General features: G+C 39.3%; 1 protein-coding gene across 11 annotated transcripts in view; it reads right to left on the bottom strand.

The window, feature by feature from the left end:
- The window catches only part of LOC149235884 (uncharacterized), a 363,269-nt gene that overhangs the window by 123,925 nt on the left and 217,316 nt on the right, over nucleotides 1–22,028 (bottom strand). For all 11 annotated transcript variants that reach the window (XM_089372269.1, XM_089372272.1, XM_089372264.1 and 8 more), the window contains one exon: nucleotides 14,058–14,245. In XM_089372269.1, the coding sequence (XP_089228395.1) occupies nucleotides 14,058–14,245 (188 nt within the window). The remainder of the gene's footprint in view (nucleotides 1–14,057; nucleotides 14,246–22,028) is intronic.

Genomic DNA, 22,028 nt, shown 5'->3' with positions numbered 1-22,028 from the left:
AAAGGATTGTAAGAAGAACCTAGAAACTAAGTTTGATATGAAGGATTTGGGGCTAATGCACTATTTTCTGGGATTGGAAGTTTGGCAGCAGGATGGTGAGATCTTCCTTGGCCAAGGAAGATATGCATCAGAAATTATGAAAAGATTCAGAATGCAGGATTGTTGACCTATGGCTACGCCTATGATTACCAATTGGAAGAAAATAGATGCTTCGAGAGACAAGGAAGTGGACCCCACCTTATACAGACAAATCATTGTGTCACTTATGTATCTGGTCAACACCAAGCCAGACTTGTGTTATGCTGTCAACACCCTTAGTCAGTTCATGGTGGAACCAAAAAGGGCACACTGGGCAACAACAAAGCACATTCTCAGGTATGTGCGGGGAACAGTAAATTTTGGATTAAGGTACACCAAGGGCAATGATATCGAATTGAGTGGATTCACTGATGCAGATTGGGCAGGAAGTTCAGTAGATAGGAAAAGTACCACTGGGTATTGCTTCGGTATTGGATCTGGGATGACCTCCTGGTGCAGTAAGAAGCAGAAGTTTGTAGCTCTGAGCTTTGCTAAAGCTAAGTATATGGCAGCTAGCAAAGCGACATTTGAAGCTATATGGCTCAAGAAACTGCTTGTAAATCTATTCAGGAGAAGGATGGAAGCGACAAGGATTTTCTGTGATAATCAGAGTTGTATCAAGCTCTCTGAAAATCCAGTATTTCATGATCGCTCCAAACACATCGATATTCGATGTCACTTTATCAAAGATTGTGTTCAGCGTGGAGCGATACAGTTGGAGTACACTCCCACAGGAAATCAAGTGGCAGACATACTCACCAAGGCTCTAGGAAGAGCCAAGTTTGTTCAATTTCGGGAATAGACGGGTATGTTGGAAAATCCCTTTCAATAGAATGATGCAGCATTTGAGAGGGAGTTGTAGTACAGATATAGCAGTGGCAGTGGCAGTGTCATGGGCAACAGTATAGTAGCAGTAGTAGCACAATGTTGGTGGCAGCAACAGTGCAGAAACAAGGTGCTTCAGAAACAGAGCAACATGCAAGTGGACATTGTTGCTAGAGCACTTTCCTCGCTAAGAGGGAGTGTTAGTTTTTGGTTGCATCGGAAGTGCTCTAGCCTTGAAAATTGGTGGAGAGGCTAAGGCACATGAGTTCTAAAGAACCCAAAAAGCGTTTGGTGAAATTCCACCCGGATTGTATTTTATTAAAATAATTAATATTTTTAATGGCGTTCCTAAGTCTAAACTTGGGGAAATTAAAATATTAATGGGTATTAATCAAAATATGGGTGAGAATGATCTAGAAGGTGGATCAAGTAATGTTTTAATCTTAGCCGTTGATTAGAGATTTAATCTCAGCCATTGAAAGCTCAACAGGAAAAGTATAAGATGGAGGCTTGGGGTTCACTTGAACATAGTAACATACACAAAGAGTTGATCAGCTATTCGATTTTCCTAGGGTAGGGTTTGCTAAGTAATTCGAACCACTGATCAAGCAGTGAGGATCATAAGCAACATTGGAAGGAAGTGATTTCCAGTTCCAGAGAATACACGGAGAAGGATAATAGAGCCAGTGCTAGTCCAAGGGACAGCACAGCAGCTGAAGGAGATTGACGCAGAGGGACAGGGAGAAGCTGAAGGAGATTGACGCAGAAGGACTGGGGATGAGCAGAGTTCAATGCCAAGAATCACAGTAGTTGATCGGCAGGAGAAATCTCAATTTCTCAGCAGCAGAAGCAGCAACAGTTCAGGTTGATGCAATTAGAGGGAGCCTCCACGCAGAGCCTGCGTAGGCTCACGCAAGGACTGTGCAATGGGTTGGGAACAGAGCAAAATCTTCAGATCTAGTGCAAGAGAATTCTCAATCATCTTCTTTGAGTGGATTGCCATCTTTCTTTGGGGCATCCAAATTGTATTCAGATATTCACTGCCAATAATAAGAATCCTCATATCTGTTGCACCAGTTTTCCCACATTGGGGTTTTCCAGGGATGATTGTCCGAAAACAAGTGTCTCAATGTGATTGTTCATATGCTGATGTTTCTCTTGCTGTTTAATTTTTAGTTCTAGTTTGTGAAGTCTGCAACTAAATTTATTTTGGTATTTACTGAAGTATTGGTAAATAACTTATCATAAATAAGTAGGAGAAATAAACCAATCATTGCAGCAAATTTTCACAGCATTCTCTAGGTTGATTGTTAGTGTGATTCTGAAGTGGTTCAGCCATATTTCATGTAGTTTCAACCCCAAAAGAAAGTTCAAGTAGACTGTAGGCCTTACCTACCTCAAATCAGGGTACAGTGAGGGTAGTTTGGGGATGGTAATTAGCCCTGGAAAACCACAAGTTGGAACTGAGATAGAGGAAGTCTAGCCGCAGTTGTTAGGAGGAACCTTGGAGGAGATTCAGTGGGTTAAAGAGGACTGCTTCAGGTTTGATGAGTGCCCTAACTTGTGGATGAAAACTACAGCAGTATATTCAGAATCATAGGTATGTATATATAGCTATGAAATGAAAGCAACCCTAATCAGATCATGCTTCTACAACAATTTGACTCCAATGTTAAGTTTGTCTCCTTCAAAATTACAATTTTTGGGCTATCAATCTATCTGCAATTTTGTCAAGTATATTGGACCTAGAATTATTGTACTCTCTCTGCTAAGCACTTGATATTAATAATAAGGAAGATTGATCAAGGGTTTTCCCCATCTTGGGGTTTTTCCCTGGCTTGAGCCAATTTTGTGTTCTCTTGTCTTGGCTTGTCCTCTGCATTTATGGTTATGTTCTTTCTTTAATTATCATCAATTTCATAATGGTTTATGTGATTGCAAATAAAAGAAATGGAAATATAAATTGAGCTATCAAGGAACATTGACATAACTGACCTAAGCAAAGAACATGTTAATTCTAAATTTAACACAACAAGATGCTTGGGAGGGCATATCGTCGACCTAGGTGTTGATGTCTAGATCCCGAAGTAGGGAGGGTGGTGTTGGTCATGGAGCTCCGACCTTGGATACGCACCTAGATCCCTCGGTTTGTGTTCTTAAAAACCTGATGGTACCTAGAGACGCTAAAGCTTGAGTACACCTTAGTCCCACCTGATTAGAGTACCCTGGTCGCGTATCTAATCTATAGCACTGCATGCACTAGAACTCTTCATAGTTCATATCATTTTGAGATCTTCCATGTACCTATATATGTATGTAATTATGAATACCTCCCTAGTTAAGAGGGAGTGTTGAAGAATATAACTAGTGTCGATCTTCATAATTATACTTGTTAAGAGAGAGTGTAACATATGCATTAAGGAGTGTGTAAGAGGAATCTTTTATGACATGATTTTATTGAGCATAAGAGAATGTAGGAGAATATTTTATGACATGCTTTAATGAGTGTAAGAGCATTAATGAGAGTGTAAGAGGAGTATGCCATGCCAATAATGCGAGTGTAAGGGAACACTATTGAGAGCCATGATTGAGTGACTTGAAATTTTTTTTTATAATAATAATATAGTATCATAAGAATAATAATAATAATATTGATGATTAAGTCGAAATTGAACTATTAGGATTGATTCATGATCAGAAGGGATTTTCCATCAACAATATTTGATTACCAATTGATGCAAGGTGATTTACTATTTTTGAAAAGTCATACTTGAGACTTTCTAGTTTTAGAAATTCTATTTTTATACTTTCTATTTTTAGAAATTCATCCCTAAGCTGCCAAATTTTCAACAGCCCCAACCACAGTAGAAGCAAGGGAAGAGATCAAGATGAGTTTGGAAGAGCTACTACACCTAGAAGCTATGTTGATGCTCTCAAGGGATCTGTACACAATACAAGCAGAAGTGTAATCAAAGACAAGGATCAGCAAAGAAGTGAATCTTCTACAAAGGAGAACAACTTCAAAAGAACTACTTATCAAGACAATCCTTCACAGCCAAGTATCAAACTATATTTCTTGGTCATTGCTTTTCATGTACAAACTTTGGACATAAAGCAAGGGATTGTAGAGCCAATGACAGGGATAATTTTAGAGGCCCTTATCAGACCTCTAGAAACAAAATTGCAGGGAATCATATGAGAAGTCCTAATGGCTATAGCAACAAAAATCATAATTCATTCGCTCCCTTATTCAAGTATAGTACGGAATGCTACAAATGCCACAATTTTAGGCATATAGCATGTAACTGCAGAAGCAACATGAGATGGCAAGGTTCAAATAAACTACCCTTTACAGCCACTATGCAGCAGAGTTACAAGAGCTATTTGCAAAGTTGAACGAAAAAACAATTGCACAATGAAAAGAGTTATCATCTCATCAACAAATTTTATGGTGATGTTTTGTTAAGTTGATGTTATTGTTGTTTTTCCATGGTACTGGAATCTAGGTTAGGGTCTTAGAATCACTGACACTACCAATCCAAATACCACAACAAACTACTATGCACAGCGAAATATAAATAGCAGTAAATTAATCAGTGCAAAATATAGACAACTTTTTACAATTTTAAACAACCCAACTTTGTTATATTAACAAATTGTAATACAACTGTCTAGGGCTCCCGTACCAGGGATAATGGCCCTCATACATTCACTGATACAAGAATACAACTGGGACTTGGTGTTAACAACTATGACAACCAAATTGTCTGAACAAGATACACTGGCTGTCTGGCCGATGTAGCGCACTCTCTCAGCTCCTCTTGGTCGTATCCTGAATAGACCTGCCCAGTCCTTTGGCTCCCAATCTACAACAACACCAACCTGCCTCTATCAATGAACCAGATCCTTTAGGTCACTAAACACGGCTCCAATCTACCCTCTAGCTGACCATTTGTCCATCAATGCATCAACACATAGGGTCTTCTTGTGAGTTGTTCACAACTCCATTTGTGAAAAACTCTAAACTGATCATTGTTGCTCCTCAGCTCCTTTGGGACTTCTTTCCCACTAGTTGCTCCTTAGTCCTTCAAGGACACAACTCTTAGGGACTTCTTACCACTAGTACCTTCTTATGTTGCTCGATGAAGACACACTTAGGGCATGGAGGGCTTCCCACTTTCGTTGTAGATGTTCTTATCTCACAAGCAATATAGGGCTAGTCAAACAGCTCCCTTGACCTCCTTTCGTCCTTCAAAGATCAGTTATGATCTTCTTCAATTCTGCCTCTTCTAACAGTTATCTTAGTCCTTCAAGAGGTTGTACTTAGGGCTTGGAGCAAGCCACTATATCCCTCCCAAATCTTCTCTTTTGGCTGCTCCAAACTCTGTCCTAAACTAGGACCTCATCAACAAAACAACTCGAGAATACCAAACACATACCTTTATCCTCACTTTTGTGCTGGTGTACACTGCTATAGCTTTGGCTGCCTGGTTAGGGCTTCTAACAATCCTTGTTAGCCTTCTCCAAACGCTCCCAAAGCCCTCCTACAATTGTGGCCTTCCTTCTTTAACAAATTTCTCCCATATGTTGTCTCTAGGACTAGTCTGCTCTTTGCTTTAAGCCTTTCGGCCCCTCCAAATAGCCACTACAGACCTTAGCCCCTTTTACAATCTATTACAGGGAATGTAGCCTGTATAAACAAGGAAGGTCACCTCAAAAACTTGCACAAACAATCTAGATCTATCCTCAAATACTCGACCTTATGCATCCTCCTCGGATCTGCCCAACAGTCATGAGAATTTTCCCTAAACATCTCCTTCTCCTCTTCGCTAAAACTCCAAGGTCTACAGCCCTATTTCAGAGGTATGCCCCTTATGTTTGTTGCAATTTGATGGTGAGGAATGAGGTTCCTCCTCTCCTCCTTTTATACCTTCTTTAGGGTAGACGACTAGCCCTTTCAAGAGGGTCCTTTAACTAAGTGCGACTTGAATCTTCTAGTCTTTTTACCCACATAAACATTCAAAAATTAATATCTCCACTTTGACAAGGGATCCCATGGTGCTACAAGAAGCTCCTTGCTCCTTTAAGGATGCCCTTTCATCTCCATGTGCCAACTCATCAATTCTCCTCATAGTTTTGGCCCCACACCTTTGGGTACAAAACCCCAAGCTTGCGTTCTTAGCCCACAAGTGACCTTATGAAGCCAATTCCTCCACAACCCTCTAGTCTAGGGTTTGGAGTACCTCCCAACCTACAAATCTCAACAGATATGTGATAGTAATCAGGCAAGGTAGCCATGGGACAAGGTGGTTGGCAAGCTAGCGGAGGGACGAGGTAGTGAGAAGAAGCAATGAGACAATGGCTATATTTATCACCTAACATTTTTAAAAGAATGTTCAATGAATTAATTCACATGGAGCAAACAGCTCAATGATAATACAAAGATATTTACAAGAATAGAAACATCAGGTTTCTATGTAGAATATCGAACAAAACAGTTTCATCTAAGAAACTGCTAAAAGAATAAGAATAGAAACATCTAAAAGACTGAGCATTACTAAATAGAGATATAGAGATATATTCTAATACCCTCCCTTAATGCTCAATCTATTTACAACACCAATAGACCCGCGAAATTTTACAAATTTATCAGGACCAAGAGGCTTGGTAAAAATATCGGTGGGCTGCTCTGTGGTGGGAACATAGTGCAACTGAACTGAGCCGTCTTCAACCAGCTGTCGAATGTAGTGGCAGTGAGTTTCCACATGCTTTGTTCGTTCATGAAAGACAGGATTCTTGGCAAGTTTGAGCACTCCCTGATTATCACAAAACAAAGAAGTAGGCCCTGTCTGAAAAACATGCATATCTACAAGCATACGACGAAGCCAAACTGCCTCACAGGCGGCCTTAACTGCTCCCCGATACTCTGCTTCTGTTGAGGAGAGAGCCACTACCTGTTGCTTCTTACTAGTCCAAGTAACAGCTCCAGATCCTAGACTAAACACATACCCAGCTGTAGATTTACGGTCATCAACCGAACCGGCCCAGTCAGAGTCAGTGTAGCCACTGAGAACAGGAGTGGAGCTGTGAGTATATAAGAGGCCATAATCATAAGTACCACGCACATATCGTAGCACCCGCTTTGCTGCTATCCAATGATCAGCTTTAGGAGCTGACATAAAGCGAGAAATGTAGCTTACTGCAAAACTGATGTCAGGTCTGGTAGCAGTAAGATAGATGAGACTGCCCACTAATTGCCTGAATAAAGTTTCATCCACAAGAGGAGAGGATGACTGTGCTGAAAGTTTGAGCCCTGGTTCCATAGGAGTCGTGGCCGGTTTGCAATCCTGCATTCTGAACCTTTCCACAAGATTTTTGGCATACTTGGACTGAGAAAGAAAGATCTGATTTTCAGTCTGCCACACTTCAACCCCCAGACAGTAATGAAGAAGTCCCAAGTCTGTCATCTCAAAAGTTCTGCATAGATCTTGTTTGATCTCATGGATCAAATGTGCAGAGCTGCCAGTAATGATAAGATCATCCACATAGACAACTACAAACAAGATATCATCATCAGTATGCTTGATATACAGGTTTGCATCAGATGGACTTCGCTGAAAACCCTGATCTGTCAGATACTGATCAATTTTTATGTACCAAGCCCGAGGAGCTTGTTTCAATCCATAGATTGCTTTAACTAACCGACACACTTTCTGTTCTTGACCAGCAACCTTGAATCCTGGAGGCTGCGTCATGTAGACTTCTTCTTGGAGATCACCATTTAGGAAAGCACTTTTTACATCCATCTGATGAACTTTCCACTTGAACTGAGCTGCTAGGGCAAGCACCAGCCTGATAGTACTCATCTTGGCTGTAGGAGCAAAAGTCTCCTCATAGTCGATGCCTTCCTGCTGTGAAAATCCTCGAGCCACAAGCCGAGCTTTATATTTGTCTAAGGTTCCATCAGCTTTGTATTTGACTTTATACACCCATTTGCAGCCTATGGGTTTTTTGTTTGCAGGAAGATCAGAAAGAGTCCATGTGTGATTCTTCTGAAGACTCTGAAATTCTGCTTCCATAGCCTGTTCCCACTCAGATATACCCTTAGCTTCTGAATATGTTTGAGGCTCAAAAGTACTGTGAAGGTTAGCCATAAGAGCAAAATTGACTGTAGACTGTTGTCTGTTCTTATGCCTAGAAGTTCTACCTTCAAGGAGCTCATCATCCCGGAGATCACCTATGGTTTTAGCCCACCATTTTGGCCGAAGAGAAGAAGAACCAATATCAGGATTAGAGGGACCAATATCAGGAGGAAGAGAAGCAGGCTCAAGAGCAAGAGGGGGATTAGCTTCTGGAGGAAGCTCAGATAGAGTAGTATCAAATCTTGATGCTACATCATCCCTCCCATCAGATGGACTGACTGGAAGAAGAACACTGTGAGGCGGATCCTCAGAACGCTGCTCAGAAGAAGAAGACTGAAAGAATCCTCTGTCTTCATCAAATACTACATCTCGACTGAAGCTAAGTCGACCAGTGGCTATATCTATCAGCCTATAAGCCTTGTGATGATCACTGTAACCTGTCATCATGAGTTTCTGACTTTTGGAATCCAACTTAGATCGCTTAGCAGATGGAATCCAAACATATGCAACTGAGCCAAAAACTTTGAGATGACTGATCTTGGGCTTACGACCAGACCACACTTCTTCAGGAGTCTTCCCTTTAACAGCCTGAGTAGGGGATCGGTTAAGAAGGTAAACAGCAGTAAATACTGCTTCAGCCCAGAATTTGTTTGGAACACTCCGGTGTTGTAACATGGAACGAGCCATTTCAACAACCGTGCAATTGTGACGCTCGACAACACTATTCTGCTGGGGAGTGTAAGGTGTGGTGAATTGACGTTTGATGCCATGAATATCACAGAAGTTGGCAAAAGCTGAGGAACAAAATTCCCCCCCATTGTCGGTCCTAAGGGTCATGATATGACAACCAGATTCGTTTTCAACTAAAGTTTTAAACTTCTGAAAGGTACTAAGAGCATCAGATTTATTTTTTAAAAAATACACCCACATCTTTCGACTGAAGTCATCTACAATAAGTAAAAAGTATTTGCAAGCAGTTATAGAAGCTGTATTCATAGGACCACAAATATCAGCATGAAGTAACTGAAGTACCTGGGATGCGCGCCAAGATTCTCCAGTTTTGAATGACGACCGATGTTGCTTTCCCGCTTGACAGGCGCTGCATACCCCCAACTGCTGAGTCTGAATATCAGGTAATCCTGACACAAGTCCCTCCCGAGAGAGCTGAGAGAGATACTGCATATTGAGATGCCCATATCGCTGATGCCATAGAGTACTGATGGGAGAGACACGAGCTGCTAGTGCCACTTCTGGAAAGTCACTGGTGTCAAGTAGCCTGTATAGACCATGGTCCTCGAGGCCAGTAGCAACTGTCAGACTGGTTTCCCTGTCAATGATGGAACACTTGTGTGCACTGAACACAACATCAAGCTGAGGACAATTCCTCATAATCTGACTGACAGAGAGAAGATTAATCTCCATACCAGGAACATAGTATACATTTAGAAATATGAGCGTGCGTCCACCAGACTGAATTTGAACTGTACCCCTGCCAGCAACAGTGTACTTTTCACCTCCACCAAATACAACTGAATCACTGAAAGGTGAAAAGTCAATAAACCAGTCACGCCTGTGAGAGAAGTGGCGTGATGCACCAGAATCAATGTACCATGCAGAGGAAGGAACATGTTCTGAAGACCTTTTAGCCATAAAGGCGTAAAAGGCAGAATCTGTCTGCTCGGAATGTTCTGCAACATTCGCTGTCTGATGTGACCCTCCCTGTTTCTTTTGTTCAGCAGCAATCCTCTGCCTGCAGTCTTTCTTCATGTGACCGAACTTGTGACAGTAATTACACTGTACACTTTTCTTCCTGTTAGGATCAAAAGACTGAGATGATCCTCTCTGCTGAAAAGACTGAGAGGACTGATATTTTGCAGCAAATGCATTTTCCAAGGGCACTGATGAAGTACCACTACCAAACTGCTGTTTCCACCTATCTTGCTGCAGAAGTTTGGTACATAAATCTGAAAACTTCAGATCAACATTTGTGGTTGTAATGTTGAGTGTTTCAATAAAGTGTTCATAAGATTTTGGTAGACTCTTCAGGGTAATGACTACCATATCTTCTTCCTCCATGGTCCGACCAATGGCGTCGAGCTGATCTCGAATGTCTTTAATTTTGTTGAGATGTTCCTGTAAAGACATATGTTCATCCATCATGATGGAGAACAACTGATTTTTGAGAAAAAAAGCTCTGCTTTTATCAGATGTCTCATGCAATTCTTTCAACTGTTGCCAGATTTCAACAGCTGTCTTGCCAGAAGGGATCTGTGGTAACTGATCATCAGCGACAGAGAGCTTGAGAAGCATAACAGCCTCTCGATTTCGATCATCAAATTTATCTTGATCGGTCCCGGCTGTACCTGGACGAAGCTCTTTGCCCAAAATGAGTTGATCAAGACGCCTGTACTCAAAAATGGTCAGCAGTCTTTGTTTCCAAATGTTATAGTTGCTGCCATTAAACCGTTGATTTCCTTCTAACATCAGATTGGTAAGTGTGGCCATTTTCACAAAGAGAATACAAAAGTATGACACACAAGAACAATGTAGCTGACTGTTTATCCTGATGTTAATTAGAGAACAGACTTTGTCCTGCTAAAAACAATGTTACCCAGCAAAGACCAACTTTGTCCTGCTAAAAAAAATTTACTCAGCAAAGGTATCTCTCCAGTCTAAATCAATGATAATCCTGCTAGCACAAAATATAAATTTCTGAGAGTTTAGTTTCCCACAGGAGCATGCACCAAAACCCACAGGTGTATAGCTGTGTAAAGAAGGCTGACAGGATACCAAAAAAAATCCGCTGATAAAAAATTCTGACAACCAGAACTGCTGATAAAAATGCCGGCAACCAAAACCACTGAAAACAAATTCCGGCAAAGACCACGGATTGGTAAAGCTGATAAATTAAATCCCAATATCTAACCACGATGGCCCACGTGAGCTATCAAGCCTTCACGTCTCAACTGGAAACGACTCAGCGTGTTTCAACTGCCACAGGTTATCAAAATATATATATGAACCACGATCTAACCACGATGGCCCACGTGAGCTATCAAGCCTTCACGTCTCAACTGGAAACGACTCAGCGTGTTTCAACTGCCACGGGTTATCAAAATATATATATGAACCACGGGATTTCAAAAATCAACTGCCACGGGTTATCACATACGGGCTGGACCACGGATTTTCAAACTTCAAACTGCCACGGGTTATCAAATACGGGCCGGAAAAATAATCACGGGTTTCAAAGCTATATAATCACCACGGTTACGTGCAATACACAGGTTACGTGAAATACCAAGCGAAATACAATGAACCACGGGCGTATGACAGAGCTATAATGAACCACAGGCGTATGACAGAGAACCACGGGTTACGTAACAGTGTTTGCAAGATACAGCGATTGCAAAAAAAAACAGGTTAATGAACCACGGGTTTTGACTTTATAAATCCACGGGCTTCAGATCCACGTGGTTTGACTTATAAATCCACGGACGCTTGCAAAACACACAGGATGCGTGATATATAATGAATACACAGGTTGCGTGATATATATATAGAGCCACGGGTTTCAAATGAATGTCACGGGATGCAAAATGTATTGCCACGGATACATAAGCCACAAGTTTGACAGCGTTTAATCAGCAAAAAAAATTGACAGATGCTCGCAGATCGATTTTCAAAACACAACTCCGATTTTCAAACAAACAAATGAGTTTTGAAAGTAGAACACCTGGATCACGAATGCTGAGAAATTCCACGGTGTGGTCGAGTAGCCGCCAGGTGAAGAAGAAGATAGCCGGATCCGTGATTCCAAGCAGAACTGACCAGCCAAAAAAAAATCCCGCTTCCACGAAAACAGTCACCGCCACAAAGTTATTTCTTTAATAAAATGATCATGCAAGAGAAGAATCCATTTCTGTATCGAGATGGACGACTGTAAGCTTTTATCACAGCGAGCAAAGCCGAGGCTAAGACTCAGTGAAGGCTGCCTGGCTTACAGAGGGCTCGACCTTAGAAAGGACTCAAGAGATTACGATGCAAAGAGAATTACTGTTCAAGAAGAATCTCTTAACCTTGCTCTGATACCATAAAAGAATGTTCAATGAATTAATTCACATGGAGCAAACAGCTCAATGATAATACAAAGATATTTACAAGAATAGAAACATCAGGTTTCTATGTAGAATATCGAACAAAACAGTTTCATCTAAGAAACTGCTAAAAGAATAAGAATAGAAACATCTAAAAGACTGAGCATTACTAAATAGAGATATAGAGATATATTCTAATAATTTTGACAAGGAAGATCTACCATATGGGCTTGAAAAACAATTAGGTTAAGATCAAAAACATTTTTCCGCAATATCATTTGTATGTATCACTTTATTAAAACTTAAAACTCAATTTTACCTAAGATTTTCAATGAAATATATACATTGGGAGGAGTGAATCTAGCAATAAGGCCTCAAACTTATTGCTCAATGAAAATTGAGAGAACAGATTTATTTATTTATTATTATTATTATGATTGAGTTTCCTATGTCACCCATGATAGGTTGGCAAAAAAATATATGGCCAAACTCAAACTAATGTTGGGTCAACAATCAATTCACCGCTATAGTCCAACCTCCAACAAGGATGAAAAAAAGAGAGGAAAAAAAATCGTCATAAAGATATCATAGTGAAGGAGAAAAATTCATCATAAAGATATCTCCATTGATTGGATTCCCCCATTTAAGTACTCCTTAGACACCCCTCCTTGTCTTCTTCCCTTGAAGGTTGTGATTAAGAAAGTGGTCAAAGATGATATTTAGCAATAGTATATCTAGGTTACTTGGCCTTGCCCCCCACAACCTCTTGGCGCCAAAATGTCCTTCTATGTCAAGCATTTCCTATGGATTGTCAATAGCACCATCAATGGTTCTAACTATCTCCAACATCACTAGTGACACATCCTAATGGTCCCCTTAACTAGATGAGGATCTCCTTGCACACGCTGCAAGGTGAGAAAAACAACCATATTCCTTGTGAAGAGAGGGTTGTTGTATTTTCTCTCTCCAAAAGGTGGAAAATGAAAAGCACTTCATATTCTGATGTCCTATCTATTATGAGATCTGAGGGAGATACCAATGTTTGTATAGAAAATCTCGAGGCTCCCTATCCACCTTCTCCCAATATCCAAATCGAAGATGCATATCCCTCTCCCTCCGAGAGACTATCACCTTCATACGTAGAGCTTTGTGGGAGACCCCTAGGGCCACCAAGTTGATCACCTCCTTCTTTTAGCCCATCTCAAATGTTGGTACTACTAAATTCCCTTTACAAGTTGACATTCCACACACTGACAGAAAGAAGTTAGTTAGAAAGGGTTATTCCTAGCATACTATGACTAGACTACCACATTGTCCTTCTAAGTACCATCCACCTATTTTTTTCTAACATTGAGGACTATCTAGTTCCCTTCACGTATATCCTAGAATAGGGATATTGGCACACCTTACCAACCTTCATCGACCTTGGATGTTAGGGGAGTTTCTACGTAAGGAACCCTACCTCCTCCAAGCAGTCTCCAACCAAAGCATCCAATCCTTCTACTTTTGCTTCAAGCATTGGTACATGCATGTGACAACATTGATCTCTTGTCTTGGTTTCCATTTTTGATGTTCATATTCCCTTGAAGCCAATTTCTACATGTGCTTGTGTCTTATAGTGTAGGTCTACCCATCATCGGGTTTACTCCATCTCGCTATGTATACAGTGTTCACTTTCATATTGTTTTAGTGTCTTAGTGTTCAGCCATTTTCATTTCATCAGGTTCTTCCTGTCCTAGTTCTTTTTTATTCTGTTGGATGTAATTACAAGTACCATTGACCTGCTTTGGTCATCTGTGGACATTAATATAATTTTTTTGTTGCTTCTTTATAATTTGAAATTTCTCTTCATAATTTGCATTCTAAGGAATGGTTGTATTTCTGTTTGATCAATTAAGAATTTGCACTGACTTACCTAAGAAAGTTTCCCATGCTCCAAAGAAAGCCTGCAAGAAAAGCTGGTCCCGCTGCTCCAGGGAGATATAAAGAAGGCATGGACCTTCCATGAAAGGCTAAAGCAGTCATATAAATGCCAAGAAGAATTATCGTCATTGTCATGGCCCCTATCCCAAAGGATACCAAGTATTCCACTCCAACAACATCCTGCATAAGCAAACAAACCCATAAGCTCTAAATTCAGTGAGATTTTCAAATCATTAGAAATTTCAAGGAGCCACTGAACTTCTTATTCATACAATTCTACATAAGAAGATAAAAGAATACAAACAAATAACCATAAAAAATACACAGTTATATAAAGGGATAACAAGCAGCATGAACCATATGAGCAAGAAAACTAAAGTGTGAAGAGTAGCAGCTCATCCAGGTACTAAAGCTCCTTGCCACTTCTTCAAAACAGTGGGAGACTATGTAAATACTTTGAGATGATATAGACTCCAAGGACGTTCAGTGCTAGCACCACAAATGAAGGTTAAAAGTTTTAGATCACAAAAAGTAAAGCTATGAAGAAAGATACATAAGCTACCCAAATTAATACCATCTCCATTTGCATGGATTCGTACTAGGTAGTTCTGCACTTCATTTCTTTACATTATTTTATGACCTTCATTATTGACTCGATATTACACATGAGCCAGGAAATATTTGGCTATTTCTAGATTGCTTCAAAGAAATCTCAATAAAAAAATAAAATAAAATAAAACATAAAATAAAAAGCTCTCACCATCTCTTCCCTTGTAGTAAAAGCTTAAATGCATGTCAACACAACATGGTGACTGCAGAAGTCTCGCCAAACATATTAGTGACTTTACTGAAGTCAAATATGCTGATACCAACTTTTCAATCATGCATATGCCTCTCCTTAGCTAAATTTTGTCTAAGAAAAATGACAAACTCTGAGGTGGAAATTATTTTTCTATGGAAAGATCTCTCCTTGGAATGGCAGCCTTGTTAAGCATATTCCAACCAAAAAAGTATTGATGAATAGTCAAGATTTTGATACAAATGGTTAATATAGAGATTTTCTCACATCTCTCAGTATAAATAACTCAAAGATGTCATACTTTGACATATCCACAATTTTTGTATTTCCTACCATTAAAGACAACAAGCATTAAATAGTGTATTTATATTTTAGTGGAACATTTAATTGGGCATCAACAGTTTCACTTGTTTTAATAGCCTCTGTTACTGCTCGAAACTTTTGAGGTGCAAATTTGGAGAACGTTGTTGAGATGAGCCTAAAGGCACCTTGTCATGGTGAGAACCCACTCCATTAGCACTATGGGGAACTATATGACTTTTATCGAGGAGTTATCAAGCAAAAAGGAGGACGAGGACACCTGGAAGGATAAATTTGGGCATTGTACTTGATGATGACAAGGTCATCCCTAGAAAGAGGGGCTCAAAGTGAAAGAAAAGTCAATTAGGATGTAGTATGAGTTAAAACTTGAAAGTCAATGAAGAAATACATCATTGATGAGGAGCACTGTTGTGGAGAGAGGAAAAGGGGTTCCCTAACCTTAGAAGCTTCCACATAGCTCTTGGTTTGATTTGTAAACCCATAAAGGGCCTTCATAGAGGAGCACCCTAATTCAGGATTATTCAAGGAAGAAGAATATACATACTAAGAAGTGCATGGATCAAAGAGGGGTGAAAGAAGTGACGAGAAGTTTCAACAGTGTAGTTGGATATCTAGCTGGAGCAAGGAAGTTTACAGGTATCTTCTATGACAGGTTCATCATTTTGTTATATTTTTTCGTTGTTGGATTTGATCACAAAAGTTAACTTTGTATATTTGCAGTAATCATCTATAGAAGATAGGAAATTCTGCTCCAAGAAGAAGGAATAAGATTGAGGTGAAACCCGCCTTGTGACTTGTTGTTTATCATTGTTCAATACTTGGCTTTCTACATTTCTACATTGTGAGAGGCTGCTGCTATCTTTTTGATGTTCATGGTTGCCCATCATTACTGCTGATTTGTAATTTTAAGAAGTACACCTTTCAAAGGGCCCTCTAATTTCTGCATATTGAAGAAGTAAATGTGACTGATTAGAGCATGCTAATAATGTTGGAAAATGTGACTAGGTTTGGTCTTCAATAAATATATTTGAGTCATCATGTAATGTACTTGTCAAAAGAACAAAGAAAAGAAATTTTATTATTATTAGTATGACTTATTAAAGCATGGGTTTCATGCTTGGGCATCATGTTTTAGGTCAAAGTCCTCATTGAGGACTCTTAGGATTTATTTTGAGTTAATAGAGTCATTGTGCTTTTAAAGAGGCCCTTCTTGGACTTTTGAATCATGTAAAAAGGTTAAGTATTGAGTCAAATATGAATTATGTTGCCTCCACACCAAGTCGGCCTTAAGATGATCATGTCGGCCTCACCAAAGGACTATAAATGAAGCAGTTCAAATTCCATTTGAAATGCATACTCACAACAAGCTAGTTCAATATCTCTTGAAGCTGGGTAAAAATGCGAAGTAGAGGAAAGAAAGAAAAAGGAGTGTGAGTTTCGTCTAAGAGAAGGAAGGAAAGAAAATCGAAACTTTGATGCATCTATCTCTCTCTCGTGCCCTGGTTTGGAAGATTGAAGTTCTCTACTTGACATTGTAGCCAGTTGTTGCATGTTGTTGTTGCCATAGGTCAAAGCTGCTTTTGCTGGATGCTGCTACTTCAAGAAGATGTATTGGGCCAAGATAGAAATTTCTAAGAGAGGATCGAAATCTTTCAACGAAGATCGAAGTCTCTAGGGAAAGGTCGAAGTGTTGGGTCGAAGAAAGTGTTGCTACTGCTACTGCTGCTACCAGGTCAAGTAGGATCATCTGCAAAGGAAGAAGAAGGCTGACTTGGTGTGGAGGAAAGTTTGTGTCAAGGTCTAGAGTCTTGGAATATCTCAGGAAAACTATTGAAGGAAGAATTACTGATTGGGTTTTCCCCTAGAGAGGGGTTTTTCCCTGGCTGTGAGCCTATATCTAGTGTCCATTGATTTATGTGCTATTGCTTTGGTAATTGCTTGATGAACTAAAAGAAAGAAGATATAAAGGAATCTAATAAGAAATCAAGAACATCACAAGTAATTATCAAGTATAAGAAAATCTTTCTGCCTTTCTGATTTTCTAACATGGTTTCAAAGCTTTGGTAAAGAAAGAAGATAAACGCAGTCTCAAACACTTTCTTAAGGAATCATTCAAAAGGATTATTTCAAGGAATAACTCTGTTGTATTCAAGAAATATATCTAACACAATCAAGGGAGAGAATAAACTCGAAGGAGCCTCAAACTACAGATCTTGGAAGAAGAGGATTGACCTCATCCTTGAAAAGAACAAGGTACTAGACTTGGTGAAAGGAAAAGTAAAGAAGCCTACAAAAGAATCCAATGATGCTGATAAAGAAAAATTCAGAGATTTGGAATTAATGGCCATGAACCTAATGGTAGAAGGAATAAAGGACAATCTTGTCCCTTTCATAGCCAACGTTGACCATGCTCAAGAAATGTATGAGACCTTGTCAAAGTTATTCACTATTAAGAACACTGGTCAAGTAGCAACCCTGAAGAATGAACAAAGGACCACAAAGATGACTAAAGAAGATACAGTGGCCTTCATCTTTGTGAAGATAGCAAGAATCAGAGATGACCTTTTGGCCATAGATGAAATTGTTCCAGACAAAGAACTTGTGATCAGTGCTATACTAGGATTGCCACCTACTTGGGGTGCATTTGCTACAGGACTCAACAGTTGGAAGGAAGCTCCCACTTTTAAAGAACTATGGACCGCTTGCAGTCAAGAAGAATTAAGAATTGAATTAGTGGCCATGAACCTAATGGTAGAAGGAATAAAGGACAATCTTGTCCCATTCATAGCCAACATTGACCATGCTCAAGAAATGTATGAGGCCTTGTCAAAATTATTCACTATTAAGAACATTGGTCAAGTAGCAAGCCTGAAGAATGAACTAAGAACCACAAAGATGACTAAAGAAGATACAGTGGCCTTCATCTTTGTGAAGATAGCAAGAATCAGAGATGACCTTTTGGCCATAGATGAAATTGTTCCAGACAAAGAACTTGTGATCACTGCTATACTAGGATTGCCACCTACTTGGGGTGCATTTGCTGCAAGACTCAACAGTTGGAAGGAAGCTCCCACTTTTGAAGAACTATGGACCGCTTGCAGTCAAGAAGAATTAAGAATTTCATTAGTTGCCAACCCTGAAGGAGTGTCAAATGCCTATGTTGCTCAACACAGAGGAAACTTCAAGAAAGGACCAAAGAGGAAGGTTGACATGTCCAAAGTAGAATGCTATCAATGTCATAAGAAGGGTCACTACAAGAGTGATTGTCCCGACAATCCAAGAAACAAGAAAAGAGAAAGAGATCAAGCCAATGTTGTTGAAGAAGAAGACCTAAAGAAAGCCAAACCTGAAGAATCTGATATGAGGGACTTACACTACTGAGTCCTTTGCTTCTAGTCTTAGATATTATATTTTTTGTTTTTTATGTTTAGAATTTATAGGTTTTATGTTGGGTCCCTATAATACTAGTGATTACCCCATTACTATTGTAGTTGTATCCCTTATTAATATTGTTGTGCCCCTATTGTCCCCATATTGTTATTATTGTGCCCCATAGAATCCCTCTATTGTTATTTTTGTGGCTTTATATTATTATTGTTAGGTCGGTTGGGTTATATTGTGACTCCTTAGACTCCTATATATAGAAAGGAGGTTTTGTCATTTGAATCATCCAAGAATTTTGTTCATTTATGTAATGTAAAGGAGGTTGCCCCCTCGAAGAGGCTGAATTCTAAGGCGTTGATCTATCTTTTCTATCTTTTCTGGAGTTGGTTTCATAACATTGGTATCAGAGCTTTGGATTCTAGGGTTTCGCTGCTCCAAACAGGTCATCATGGCATTTTCGTTATAACTTTTTTTCTGCGACGTTTCAGAAGCTTAAAAAAAACCATTTGAGAAGAAATCACGCTGAATCTCGGGTCCGAATTTCAGAGCTTTTCATGCTATATTTGCGGAAATATGATCTGAGGAAGTTGGTCTTTTTGCAAACTCCTGAATTACATTCCAAACAGCTGACCTGGGGAAAATCGTCATAAATTTCTCTCTAAGCATCGGATTGAAATTTCATAAGAAGGTACAAAAAGAGGACAGACTGTAGTTTTTTGTATATATTTTTCAGAGCCAAAGGTCGAAACAGTGACTTGTGGCACGTCGTACAAGTTCGCTCTATTGAACTAGTCTATAATCAAGTCACTGTGGGAGATTTCGCATAACTCTTCCTTGGAAAATCCAATTTGGATCACACTAGTGGCATTGGAAAGAGGACACAGAGGGCTACTGCAGGTCGTAATTTCAGAACTGGATGATCCGAAAGTACAGAGATACATCAGAGGCAATATTGAGCTCCTACAAAGTGAAAAAAGGTGTGTAGATTTTTTTAAATTTTTTTTTAAGCTTGGTTTGAAAATTTATTTTGAAGGAATTCAAAGGGCATAGTAGAGCATTATTATCGGTAACTGATGCCCCGAGAAAAGAAAATGCAAACACATAGTAAGCAACCTGAAAGCTCTAGCATGACTCATGAAGAAGAGGAAGAAATGCTACATGATATATCAAAATTACAAGACCAAGTGCAACAAATGTCACTCTCACAAAAGCTAATAGAAGCTAAGATAAAGGGTGTGGAAGCTAAGATGGATGATTTGAAGATAGATTTGAAGATAGATTTGAAGATAGACATGGTAGATTTGAAGACAGATTTGACAAATTTTCTACAAGAAATACTTACTAATGGTGAAAAGGTAGTAAAGGAAACTCATGATGTGAACAAAAGAAATGTTAATCATGATTTCATAGACTCTAATGTGGGATCGAAGACCCACCATATTCCAAAAATCGATATGAGAAAGTTTGATGGCAAGGATCCCACAACATGGATATTATAGATGGAGCAATTTTTCGATCTTAATAATGTGCAAAACACACAAAAGGTACGTATTGCAACTTTATATTTGGAACCAAATCAGTTTGTATGGTATCAATGGCTTTGCTCTCGTAAACAAATTATCACTTGGGCAATTTTTACAGAAGAATTGACAGCACATTATGAGGATACAAAAAGCAACACTTTTTTTAGCCAATTGATAAGTCTCAAACAAAAGGGTTCAATAATGGAGCACATTGAGGAGTTCCAAAAATTGAACATAAGGGTAAAAATATTCCAGAGGAGCATAGGATTGATGTGTTCATACGGACTTTAAAGGATAATATCCAACATGATGTTCGCCTTGGCCCTTTGGGAACCTGATTTATTAGAGAAGGTATTCAGGTTAGCAAGAAAAATGAAAAGCAAAAATATGCAACCAGGAAGCATACCACTCACAACTATAAAGATGGAAGCGTTGTTGCCCCTAGTCTTCCACAACCTATAAGGTTGACACCACAACAATTAGAAGAAAAAAGAGCAAAAGGGCTTTGTTACAGTTGTGATAGCAAATACACTAAAGGTCATAAGTGTGCTGAGAAGAAATTATTCTACATAGATTGTGAAGAGGAAGAAGAAAAAGAGCAAGAAAGGTCAAAAGAAGAGGATATACTCCAGGAACAAAGCCTAAATAAAGAAGAAATGAATCCGACCATATCTTGTAATGCATTGGCGGGAATTACCACTCCTCAAACCATCAAGATAGGACAAAGCAAGAAGAAAAAGGTAATAGTGTTGATTGATTCAGGAAGTACCCACAATTTTATTCATTGTAAGGTAGCAAAAGAATTGAATTGCTTCTTATATCCAGCACCACAGTGTCAAGTGATGGTTGCAAATGGAGGAACAATAAATTGCTCTGGAGAGTGCCATAATATCAAGCTATTCATGGGAGAATATGTATTGACTAGCCCAATGCTTTCCATTCCAATGGGAGGTGTTGATGTTGTACTAGGAGTCCAATCGCTACAATCCTTGGGTACAATAGCTTTTAATTTTCAAGAACTTTTCATGAAATTTTCTGTGGAAGGAAAGGAAGTTGAATTAAGGGGTATCGCAGGGAAACCGGGAAAGATAATCAGCTCTAACGGTATGACAAAGCTTCTAAAAAAGGAACAAAGAGGTGTAATTGCACAATTATGTTCGTTAGATGTTTCCACATTGGAATCATCTATTTCTCCATATCTCCAAAAAGTCTTGGACAATCATTCCAAGGTATTTGAGACCCCAACGGTCTCCCACCTATTCATGATCATGATCATGCTATTCATCTAATTCCAGGAAATGTTCCTCCAAACATCAGGCCGTACAGATATCCCTATGCCCAAAAGAGTGAAATTGAACGTATGGTTGTAAAAATGCTAGAGGCTGGTATAATTCAACCGAGTCAAAATTCCTTCTCTGCTCCAGTAGTATTGGTGCACAAGAAGGATGGATCATGGTGCATGTGTCCGGATTATAGGGAGCTCAACAAGTTCACTATTAAAGATAAGTTTCCCATTCCTATCATTGATGAATTACTGGATGAATTGCTTGGATCAGTTTACTTCACCAAGTTGGATCTTTGTTCAAGATATCATCAAATCAGAATGAAGACTGAAGACATTCCGAAAACAGCATTTAGAACTCATGAGAGTCATTATGAATTTTTGGTCATGCCTTTTGGCCTTACCAATGCACCTTCAACATTTCAAGGTTTGATGAATTCCATTTTCAAACCATTCCTTAGAAAATTTGTGTTAGTATTTTTTGATGATATACTAATCTACAGCAAGTCTTGGAAGGATCATGTTGAACATGTTGACAGGGTGCTACAACTATTGGAGGAGAAACAATTATATGCAAAAAGATCCAAATGTTTCTTTGGAGTACAAGAGGTGGAATATCTAGGTCATATTGTATCTCATGAAGGAGTTAAGGTA

This window comes from Pinus tabuliformis, chromosome 8 (assembly GCF_031772625.1).
Source record: "Pinus tabuliformis cultivar Carrire ecotype Pingquan chromosome 8, CPIR1, whole genome shotgun sequence".
In the NCBI taxonomy this organism is placed as follows: Eukaryota; Viridiplantae; Streptophyta; class Pinopsida; order Pinales; family Pinaceae; genus Pinus; species Pinus tabuliformis.
This window is presented reverse-complemented; position numbering and strand designations above follow the sequence as displayed.